A 12,506-nucleotide genomic window follows, 5' to 3' on the forward strand; every position below is an offset into this window, starting at 1 on the left:
GGCTGAGAGAGAGAGACACGGGGCTGAGAGAGAGAGACACGGGGCTGAGAGAGAGAGACACGGGGCTGAGAGAGAGACACGGGGCTGAGAGAGAGACACGGGGCTGAGAGAGAGACACGGGGCTGAGAGAGAGAGAGAGAGAGCGCGAGAGAGACACGGGGCTGAGAGAGAGAGAGAGCGCGAGAGAGACACGGGGCTGAGAGAGAGAGAGAGCGCGAGAGAGACACGGGGCTGAGAGAGAGAGAGAGCGAGAGAGACACGGGGCTGAGAGAGAGCGCGAGAGAGACACGGGCTGAGAGAGAGACGGGGAGAGACACGGGGCTGAGAGAGAGCGCGAGAGAGACACGGGGCTGAGAGAGAGAGAGAGCGGGGCTGAGAGAGACACGGGGCTGAGAGAGAGAGAGAGCGCGAGAGAGACACGGGGCTGAGAGAGAGAGAGAGCGCGAGAGAGACACGGGGCTGAGCGAGAGAGAGACACGGGGCTGAGCGAGAGAGCGCGAGAGAGACACGGGGCTGAGAGAGAGAGCGCGAGAGAGACACGGGGCTGAGAGAGAGAGCGAGAGACACGGGGCTGAGAGAGAGAGCGAGAGAGACACGGGGCTGAGAGAGAGAGCGAGAGAGACACGGGGCTGAGAGAGAGAGCGAGAGAGACACGGGGCTGAGAGAGAGAGCGAGAGAGACACGGGGCTGAGAGAGAGAGCGCGAGAGAGACACGGGGCTGAGAGAGAGAGCGCGAGAGAGACACGGGGCTGAGAGAGAGAGCGCGAGAGAGACACGGGGCTGAGAGAGAGCGCGAGAGAGACACGGGGCTGAGAGAGAGAGCGCGAGAGAGACACGGGGCTGAGAGAGAGAGAGCGAGAGAGACACGGGGCTGAGAGAGAGAGAGAGCGAGAGAGACACGGGGCTGAGAGAGAGAGAGCGAGAGAGACACGGGGCTGAGAGAGAGCATGAGAGAAGGCTGTATAGCGGAGTGTTTGGAAATGGCCACGGGATGGTTTTCATATACCCCCCATATTTTAAGTTTTTCAATAAATCTGAATATCTGTAGATACTTTACGTTAAAATCTGCAGTCAGGGGATAAAGCAGATTAATAACACAATGTCACATTTTATATTATGAAGGTTAACGTAGTAGAGCCAGTCATATGTTGATTTGTAAATAGCACAACAGGAGCCGGTGAGTACATAGCGCACGCACACACACACATATATATAGAGTGGGACAAAAAAGTATTTAGTCAGCCACCAATTGTGCAAGTTCTCCCACTTAAAAAGATGAGGCCTGTAATTTTCATCATAAGTACGTACACTTCAACAATGACAGATAAAATTAGAAAAAAATCCAGAAAATCACATTGTAGGATTTTTAATGAATTTATTTGCAAATTATGGTGGAAAATGAGTATTTGGTCAATAACAAAAGTTTCTCAATACTTTGTTATATACCCTTTGTTGGCAATGACAGAGGTCAAACATTTTCTGTAAGTCTTCACAAGGTTTTCACACACTGTTGCTGGTATTTTGGCCCATTCCTCCATGCAGAGCTCCTCTAGAGCAGTTATGTTTTGGGGCTGTTGCTGGGCAACACGGACTTTCAACTCCCTCCAAAGATTTTCTATGTGGTTGAGATCTGGAGACTGGCTAGGCCACTCCAGGACCTTGAAATGCTTCTTACGAAGCAACTCCTTCGTTGCCCGGGCGGTGTGTTTGGGATCATTGTCATGCTGAAAGACCCAGCCAGGTTTTCACTCAAAATCTCACAATACATGGCCCCATTCATTCTTTCCTTTACACGGATCAGTCGTCCTGGTCCCTTTGCAGAAAAACAGCCCCAAAGCATGATGTTTCCACCCCCATGCTTCACAGTAGGTATGGTGTTCTTTGGATGCAACTCAGCATTCTTTGTCCTCCAAACACAACGAGTTGAGTTACCAAAAAGTTATATTTTGGTTTCATCTGACCATATGACATTCTCCCAATCTTCTTCTGGATCATCCAAATGCTCTCTAGCAAACTTCAGACGGGCCTGGACATGTACTGGCTTAAGCAGGGGGACACGTCTGGCACTGCAGGATTTGAGTCCCTGGCGGCGTAGTGTGTTACTGATGGTAGGCTTTGTTACTTTGGTCCCAGCTCCCTGCAGGTCATTCACTAGGTCCCCCCGTGTGGTTCTGGGATTTTTGCTCACCGTTCTTGTGATAATTTTGACCCCACGGGGTGAGATCTTGCGTGGAGCCCCAGATTGAGGGAGATTATCAGTGGTCTTGTATGTCTTCCATTTCCTAATAATTGCTCCCACAGTTGATTTCTTCAAACCAAGCTGCTTACCTATTGCAGATTCAGTCTTCCCAGCCTGGTGCTGGTCTACAATTTTGTTTCCGGTGTCCTTTGACAGCTCTTTGGTCCTGGCCATAGTGGAGTTTGGAATGTGACTGTTTGAGGTTGTGGACAGGTGTATTTTATACTGATAACAAGTTCAAACAGGTGCCATTAATACAGGTAACGAGTGGAGGACAGAGGAGCCTCTTAAAGGTCTGTGAGAGCCAGAAATCTTGCATGTTTGTAGGTGACCAAATACTTATTTTCCACCATAATTTGCAAATAAATTCATTAAAAAAATCCTACAATGTGATTTTCTGGATTTTTTTTCTCATTTTGTCTGTCATAGTTGAAGTGTACCTATGATTAACATTACAGGCCTCTCATCTTTTTAAGTGTATACACACACACATATCTATGAGAGAGTCTTCGATGTGTGGCTCATATGATGTGATGAAACTCCACTTGTATGCAAATCACTGCTAAATGTCTAAGATGTGCTATACTCTCCAGCTTTCTCCCATGTATTTCGTCACTTGTTAGTTAGCTAAGTGGCTGAATTAATTGTATTTACTATATCTAACTAGGTAAGTCAGTTATCTGGGAGACTTGGCCCTTAAACTCTCACCTCATCCACTTTCCCAAACATGGTGTATAACAGGTATGTATTCATTTCACCATAACTAATAGTTCCTCTGGGTTAGGGGTAAGGGTTCTGTACCTAGCAGGATCTCTGGGTCCTTGACCACGATGTGAGCGTCGAGCTCCTGAAGCTCCTGGTGCAGCTCCTCCAGCTTCCTGTTGCTCTTCTTCAGCTGGTTGTCAACGTAGGCCAGGCTCTTCTTGTCCGTGGTGACCTTCTTCAGGTTCTCAGCTCCTTCCTTAATCTTCAACTCCTTCCTGATCTCCCTCTTGATGTGGTCCTTGAGCTCCTCTAACCTCTGCTGCACCACGGTGTCTGACAGGTCCAGGTTCTCACCCAGACTCCTGGCGTCTCCCTGGAACAATACAAATAAATAAAAACAAAATCAGAGTGATACTTCAAACAAAACACTTCCAAATAGTCAAAATCAGTTTAATAACCAGTGACTTGTTGGAAGGGTTGGGGTCAATTCCATCTCAGTTCAGTCCATTGAGGAATTACACTGTGCACTTTTGTTAAATTGACTGGATTGACCTCAACCAGCCCTTTTGGTTGGTGATGAGTGATGCTTCAAACAACATCACTTTCACACTGGTCTCACAGATCACAACTATATCAAAAATCGACAACCATCAATATTCACTTTTAGCAGTGAATCCTCTTTCCCCCACTTGGCAGGGTTGGGGGTCAGGTTACAATTCAGGAACCAAAATGTACATTTTAGTCAGATGACTTCCTGATTCCTAAATGGACTGAATTGAAATGGGATTGGCGTTGACCCCACTGGCTCTACATGACCAACGGCTAGTGATGAAGATATTACATTTTTTGGCCGATAGCGATATCCGAGATTTTCCTTGCTCCCCCCCCCCCCCCCACAAAAAATCTGATATTTACAATTGATATTTTAGCGGCCTTTTAAACATTATATTACAGTTAAATAGTTAACACACACAGCGGTCTAAGGCACTGCATATCAGTGCAAGAGTCCCTGAATAGGACTGCACGTCACATAATTTAACGCGTTCATACATTTTAAACGTAGTTATTACACAATGATTACATTAAATCACTCGTATTTCATATGTCACAACGATTCATCGATACGTATGCTATGACGCTGGTAAATATGTCTCGTGCATCTACAGTGCTGGTCATAAAAATACAATTAAAAGCTATCTAGCTCATGGATGCAAACAATGATCTTCCCCAAACACAACATAATCTGTTTCGGTAGCTATAGTTCGCTAACGATTCAGCGAGGTGTCATTTAAAATAACCTTATAAATTAAGACAGTTCTTACTTGATCCCCAATCCTGAGGTAAAGCTGTACAGTGCAATGTGAATGTCAATACACACAATAGGCTGACTGGGGAGGTGATTTCACACAGTCACAGTCCCGTGATAAGCGCTACAAGGCTAGTATTTGCATAAACCCTTCACAGTGGTGTTCCTCCTGTACTCCCTTGTTCACTCATGACTGCATGGCCAGGCACGACTCCAACACCATCATTAAATTTGCAGATGACACAACAGTGGTAAGCTTGATCACCGACAACGAGACAGCCTATAGGGAGGAGGTCAGAGACCCGGCCGTGTGGTGCCAGGAGAACAACCTCTCCCTCAACGTGATCAAGACAAAGGAGATGATTGTGGACTACAGGAAAGAGAAGACCGAACACGCCCCCCATTCTCATCGAGGGGGCTACAGTGGAGCAGGTTGACAGCTTCAAGTTCCTTGGTGTCCACATCACCAACAAACTAACTAACTAACATGGTCCAAGCATACCATGACAGTCGTGAAGCGGGCACGACAAAACCCATTCCCCCCCAGGGGACTGAAAAGATTTGGTATGGGTCCTCAGATCCTCAAAAGGTTCTACAACTGCACCGTCGAGAGCAGTTGCATCTGGTTGCATCACTGCCTGGTACGACAATAGCTTGGCCTCCGACCGCAAGGCTCTAGAGGGTAGTGCCCATCACTGGGGCCACGCTTCCTGCCATCCAGGACCTCTACCAGACTATTTGCATTACCCCACCCCTCTGCCACTCTGTCGTCATCCATGCATAGTCACTTTAATGAACTCTACCTACATGTACAGTTGAAGTCGGAAGTTTACATACACATAGGTTGGAGTCATTAAAACTTGTTTTTCAACAACTCCACCATTTTCTTGTTCACAAACTATAGTTTTGTCAAGTCGGTTAGGACATCTACTTTGTGCATGACACAAGTCATTTTTCCAACAACAGATTGTTTCACTTATAATTCACTGCATCACAATTCCAGTGGGTCAGAAGTTTACATTCACTAAGTTGACTGTGCCTTTAAAAAGCTTGGAAAATTCCAGAAAATTATGTCATGGCTTTGGAAGCTTCTGATAGGCTAATTGATATAATTTGAGTCAATTGGAAGTGTACCTGTAGATATATTTCAAGCCCTACCTTCAAACTCAGTGCCTCTTTGCTTGACATCCCGGGAAAATAAAAATAAATCAGTCAAGACCTCAGAAAAAAATTGTAGACCTCCACAAGTCTGGTTCATCCTTGGGAGCATTTTCCAAACGCCTGAAGGTACCACATTCATCTGTACAAGCAATAGTACGTAAGTATAAACACCATGGGACCACGCAGCCGTCAAATCGCTCAAAAAGGAGATGCATTCTGTCTCCTGGAGATGAACGTACTTTTCTGCAAAAAGTGCAAATCAATCCCAGAACAGCAAAGGACCTTGTGAAGATGCTGGAGGAAACCGGTACAAAAGTATCCATATCCACAGTAAAACGAGTCCTATAGAGACATAACCTGAAAGGCCACTCAGCAAGGAAGAAGCCACAGCTCCAAAACGGCCATAAAAAAGCCAGACTAGTTTGCAACTGCACATGGGGACAAAGATCGTACTTTTTGGAGAAATGTTTACTGGTCTGACGAAACAAAAATAGAACTGTTTGGCCATCATTATGTTTGGAGGAAAAAGGGAGGCTTGCAAGTCGAAGAGCACCATCCCAACCGTGAAGCACAGGGGTGGCAGCATCATGTTGTAGGGGTGGTTTAGTGCAGGAGGGACTGGTGCACTTCACAAAATAGATGGCATCATGAGGTAGGAAAATTATTTGGATATATTGAAGCAACATCAAGACATCATTCAGGAAGTTAAAGCATGGTCGCAAATACATCCTCCAAATGGACACTGACCCCAAGCATACTTCCAAAGTTGTAGCAAAATTACTTTGTTGTCCTTAAGCCAAGGTATTGGAGTGTCCATCACAAAGCCCGGACCTCAATCATATAGAAAATTTGTGGGCAGAACTGAAAAAGTGTGTGCGAGCAAGGAGGCCTACAACCTGACACAGTTACACCAGCTCTGTCAGGAGGAATGGGCCAAAATTCACCCAACTTATTGTGGAAGCTTGTGGAAGGCTACCTGAAACGTTTGACACAAGTTAAACAATTTAAACGCAGTGCTACCAAATGTAATTTGTGTAAATGACTATGACTATTGGTCCCTCAGGGGTGTGTACTTAGTCCCCTCCTGTACTCCCTGTTCACCCTCGACTGCATGGGCGCGCACGACTCCAACACCATCATTAAGTTTGCTGTCGACCCGACGGTGGTAGGTCTGATCACCGACGACTAGGGCTGGGTAATACGGCAAATAAATTATCATGATAGATATACATTTGATCAAATACAGTTTAAAAAGGTGCATATCTGCTTCAGACTAAAGAATGCCTGAACAAACCAAATGCTTTAATGTTTATTTATTGTCAGAAGCAGAACTCACATTTTTTTAAATTTTTTTTTTTTTAGCTGTAAACCCTTAGAGGTCATGAATAAATAAATTAAATGGTGCAAGGCAATATGTATTAAAACTGTTAGCCTAATGGCACATCACAGTTCATGTTGGGGTAGTTGTCTTACAAGTTACAAGCAAGAAAGATGAGTCTGTCTACAGGCTTTAAAGCTGCCCTATGGCAGGTCACCATGTTGCCACGTGCTACAAACACGCTCTGAGGGGGAGCTGGTCGCAGGAATGCACAAGTAGAGCTTTGCCAGGTGGCGGACTTTGGTAAGGTTTTTTGGGGTGGCTCTTCCACCAGTCCAGTGGATTGGTTTCACTGTCAGCATCAGGAGACTGGAGGTAAAAGCTGAGTTCCTTCTCTACCAGATGGATTTCAGTAAGACCTGCGATGGTGGAACACGGCTTTTTGAAGGAAAAAACAGGGTTAGTGGTGTTTCCGTGACTTTCTCTTTTTAGCTGGCAGTTGTGGTGAAGCTGTAGCCATGTCTCCCCGTGCTGGGCTTGGGTTTCCGTGTCCCTCATTGACCATCTCTGAGACAGCTCTTGCTTTTATATGTGTCCCACCTTCTCCTCTTTGATGTAATGTGTTTTTAAACTGAGGGTCGACCAACGAGGCCTTGTCCAGGAGGTCATCATGTCTCATTCAGATAGTCCATGACGATCGTTTTTTTTTTTACTCTGTTTCGCCATCATTAGGATTGTCGTATTACCAGACTTGGTAGCCATCTTGTCTCACGGCACAATTTGCACCGAACGTTGCTCTGCTCTTCGTTAGACTTCAAAAAGCCAAACCACTTCCAAATAAACTGAAACAGTTTAACCCTTTTAATCAATAATTTCTTGGTTGGAAGCTGCTCCTTCTCCATGACTATCACTGCCACTGTTTGCGCCTATGTCACTATTAACCATTTTTTCGTGGTTAATAGTGGCTACTCCATCACTCGAGGTGCTAAGTGGTTTTCTGTGGGCGTATACCTCTCCACATGCATATTGTCACTTCTCCGCAAGTTCCTGCTGCGTCACAGAGGTAAAATAGACCGCTGTACCCAATTATTCTATATCGACATTATCGAAAATGTATCTAAATCCCAATAATGATTGATTTATCGCCCAGCCTTATCGACGACAGTGAGAAAGCCTATAGGCAGTAGGTCAGTGACCTGGCAGTGTGGTTGCCAGGACAACACTCTCCCTCAACGTCAGCTAGAGCTGATGGTGGACTACAGGAAACGGAGGGCCGAGCCACGCGCCCATCCACATTGACGGGGCTGTAGTGTGGGTTGAGTGGGATGAGACCTTCAAGTTCCTGTGTCCACATCACTAAGGAATAAACATGGTCCACACACGCACACCAACACAGTCGTGAAGAAGGCACAACAACTCCTCTTCCACCCTCAAGAGGCTGAAAATAATTGGCTCTGAGATCCTCAAAAGGTTCTACAGCTGCACCAATTGAGAGCAAGGCAGTACAGGAGGGCAGTGCGTACGGCCCAGTACATCACTGGGGCCCCGAGTTCCCTGCCTTCCGGGATCTCGATACCAGGCGGAGTCAGAAGAAGGCCCTAAAAATGGCCAAATCCTCCAGCCACAGACTGTTCTCTCTGTTACCACACAGGAAGCGGTACCAATGCACCAAGCCTGGAACCAACAGGACCCAGAACATCTTCTACCCCCCAAGTCATAAGTCTGCTAAACAGTTAATCAAATAGCTACCCGGACGATCTGCATTGACCCCCTTGGCACGCTTTTGATTCATCACATATGCTGCTGCTACCGTTTATTGTATCCTGTTGCCTAGGTGACGTTCCTGTTGCCTAGGTGACGTTCCTGTTGCCTAGGTGACGTTATCCCCGATTGACACACCGGTTGATGCTTATTTATAAAACCCTCTTAGGCCTCACTCCCCCCTATCTGAGATATGTACTGCAGCCCTCATCCTCCAAATACAACACCCGTTCTGCCAGTCACCTTCTGTTAAAGGTCCCCAAAGAGCACACATCCCTGAGTCGCTCATCTTTTCAGTTTGCTGCAGCTAGCGACTGGAACGAGCTGCAACAAACACTCAAACTGAACAGTTTTATCTCAATCATGGACACTCTTACTGACAGTTGTGGCTGCTTTGCGTGATGTATTGTTGTCTCTACCTTCTTGCCCTTTGTGCTGTTGTCTGTACCCAATAATGTTTATACCTTGTTTTGTGCAGCTACCACGTTGCTGCTACCATGTTGTTGTCATGTTGTGCTGCTGCCATGTTGTCATATGTTGCTACCATGCTATGTTGTCATCTTAGGTCTCTCTTTATGTAGTGTTGTCCCTCTTGTCGTGATGTGTGTTTTGTCCTATATTTTTAATCCCCCCCCCCCTCGCAGGAGCTCTTTTGCCTTTTGGTAGGCTGTCATTATAAATAAGAATTTGTTCTTAACCGACTTGCCTAGTTAAATAAATAAAATAAAAATCTAGCCAAGTTACTCATTGTGTATTTATTGTATATAGCCAAGTTATCGTTACTCATTGTGTATTTATTGTATCTAGCCAAGTTATCATTACTCATTGTGTATTTATTGTATATAGCCAAGTTATCGTATCTAGCCAAGTTATCGTTACTCATTGTGTATTTATTGTATCTAGCCAAGTTATCATTACTCATTGTGTGTTTACTGTATATAGCCAAGTTATCGTTACTCATTGTGTTTATTCCTTGCGTTATTAGGTTTTTATATTTCTCTCTGCATTGTTGGGTCCAGAAGTCAGAATTTATATGTATGTTTTAACACCGGTTGTTTACGAAGCATGTGACAAGTAACATTTGAGTCTCGTTGGTCTGTAATCTGGCACTACAGTTACTTGGCAGGCCATCGTCGTCGGCTCTGTGACCGTTATGTAACGGACTAAAGGGAGAGCAGCTAATCTGTGGCTGGTCAGCTGGTCAATACTCAGTGGTGCTGCTAGTCTACAGTTACCTCAAAATGGCACCCTATTTCCTATATAGTGCACTTCTTTTGACCAGGGCTCTATAGGCTCTCGTCAAATGTAGTGCACTAGAAAAGGAAATAGGGTGTCATTTGGAACACAGATTATACACTGACCAAACACACTAGGCCTTACCAGCTGACCTTAACAAAAGTCCTCTGGCTTGCTGCTCAAACAATGACAGGGAATGCAGAGGAAACCACGTCACTGCAACAGGACAGACAGAGGGCCTCCCCCCACAGACCAAGTACACTGTTGTAGGTTACATAGCCTGCCGTATGGTTCACATCAATTTAAGGATAAACGACAAGCATTTCCTTCGACTGACCTGAAGTCAAATGTAATTGTGGCCTGACTCGGGTTACTGGGCATCACTCTTTGAAACATCTATTCACCAGTTGTAAAACAGGTGACGGGCTAATGTTATTTAGTACGGAAGCAAACCCTGAAATTCGACTTAATAAGCTGACCACCACATTCTTCTTAGATTTTTCAAACTGAGTCGCTATTTAAGAGCTGTGTTTCAGCGGGCATAGCTCTGGACCGGCCTTCACTTGACCCAAACATAACGACCACGATTGGTTTAGATTTGGTCTCCAATTATAGACGTCTATGTTTTACAAGTTTGGACAGTAAAGTAAAGTTCAGTACAGTACAGTAAAGTAGAGTATAGTCCAGTACAGTAGAGTATAGTAGAGTATAGTACAGTATAGTTCAGTACAGTAAAGTAAAGTAGAGTTCAGTACAGTAAAGTATAGTTCAGTACAGTAGAGTATAGTCCAGTACAGTACACACTAGAGCATTAGCAGTACGCGGGACAAATCACTGGGGAACCCAAGCTCGCTCAGTTGAGCTCAACGAAGATTGGCAAGGTATTTATTTATTTTTGTAAATCATTTTTTTGCCAAGGGAGGCCAGATGTTTGCTGGCTTCCCTTACCTTCAATGCTACAGTCGGCAACAATGTCATACCCTTTTTGACCAGACAGCATAAGATAGATGGGCTACACACAGAGAGACAGAGGGGCGCTGTTTCACTCGCTCGGATGCTTTCTCCTGTGAGATACATTCAGCCTCTAGAGAATTGAAGAAAAAAATATATAAAAACACCAAAAAAAAAGAGACGAAAGATGGAGGCCTGGCATCCATGAATACACCACTGCACACTAGATTGGATCATTACGAAGTTGTCATAAAGTAGAACAAATGTTCTTATACCAACATGATCGGTTTTATTAAAAAGATAAACATTGTCAGTTGCAGCGTCAACTCTGCTATAAATCATAAATTAATATATATATTTTTTAAAGACAAAAAACATTTATCCAAAAGGAACAAGTCACCTACACAGTTATAAAACACATCTTCAAAATATTATATTTATATAAAATACATTTGTGAATGACCTGTCCTAAAGGCTAGTCGTATGAATATTTTAATTAAGAAATAACAAAAACACAGCTGTTTTGAAATACAATCTAGGATTCTAATTGAATATAGCCTAGGCATGAACATTTGAATCAGGCCAAATAAATAACAAAACAAGCTGTCGACGAACACCAGGGCCGGCTGGTCATGGCTAAAAGGGATCAGATTAACGTCAGATTTGACTTTTCTTAGCAGGTTAGGAGAACTCACAGAGCAGGTTAGGATCATTAAAGTAGGGGGTTAGGAGACTTAAGTTGAGGTTAGGAAAATTGTTAGCTAAAATGCAAACAATTTCTACTTTTGACGTTAATTTGACAGAAGCTGGATCCCTTCTAGACATTACCGGGCCATCTCGTCCCTCTCCCAATTCCCGCTGCAATTCTTAATCATTAATTCTGTCTTTTAGGGAAAGGGGGATACCTAATCAGTTGTACAACTGAATGCCTTCAACTGAAACGCATCGTCGTCCGCGCCCGGGGAAGAGTGGGCGTCGTCCGCGCCCGGGGAAGAGTGGGCGTCGTCCGCGCCCGGGGAAGAGTGGGCGTCGTCCGCGCCCGGGGAAGAGTGGGCGTCGTCCGCGCCCGGGGAACAGTGGGTTAAATGCCTTGATCAGGGGCAGAACGACAGATTTTTACCTTGTCAGGTCGGGATACGATCCTTTCAGCTACTGGCTCAACGCTCTAACCACTAGACTACCTGCCGCCACAGCAGAAGGAAGAGGACACTTCGCAGCCACAAAAATGAATAAATTATAAAACTGATGTTGGTCAATCAAATTCGATATTTTTATGAGGCTGTTTCATTGAGAGAAAGCGAATTCTGCTCCTGTGAAATGAGGCCAGTGGCATCCATTTTATGAACACACTTGTTTCCAAAACTCAAATATAAAAATTGAGAGTTAACAGTTCTACTGGATGAGCTTAAAAAAAAGAATCTTTAACTTCCTGACTGATGTCTTGAGATGTTGCTTCAATATATCCACATCATTTTCCTACCTCATGATGCCATCTATTTTGTGAAGTGCACCAATCCTTGCTGCAGCAAAGCACCCCCGTGCTGCCACCCCCGTGCTTCACGGTTGGGATGGTGTTCTTTGGCTTGCAAGCCTCCCCCTTTTTCCTCCAACATAATGATGGCAATTATGGCCAAACAGTTCTATTTTTGTTTCATCAGACCAAGTACGATCTTTGTCCCCATGTGCAGTTGAAAACCGTAGTCTCTTTAAGGCGGTTTTGGAGCAGTGGCTTCTTCCTTACTGAGTGGCCTTTCAGGTTATATCGATATAGGACTGGTTTTACTGTGGAACCAGACTTGTGGAGGTATACCATTTTTTTTTCCTGAGGC

General features: G+C 44.8%; 1 protein-coding gene across 2 annotated transcripts in view; it reads right to left on the reverse strand.

Annotated features, from left to right (window-relative positions):
* LOC115108786 (serine/threonine-protein kinase N2-like) overlaps positions 1-12,506 on the reverse strand; it is a 55,004-nt gene that overhangs the window by 26,718 nt on the left and 15,780 nt on the right. For both annotated transcript variants that reach the window (XM_065009327.1, XM_065009326.1), the window contains exon 2: positions 3,041-3,317. In XM_065009327.1, the coding sequence (XP_064865399.1) occupies positions 3,041-3,317 (277 nt within the window). The remainder of the gene's footprint in view (positions 1-3,040; positions 3,318-12,506) is intronic.

The sequence above is a fragment of the Oncorhynchus nerka genome, linkage group LG24, assembly GCF_034236695.1.
Source record: "Oncorhynchus nerka isolate Pitt River linkage group LG24, Oner_Uvic_2.0, whole genome shotgun sequence".
NCBI classification, from domain to species: Eukaryota; Metazoa; Chordata; class Actinopteri; order Salmoniformes; family Salmonidae; genus Oncorhynchus; species Oncorhynchus nerka.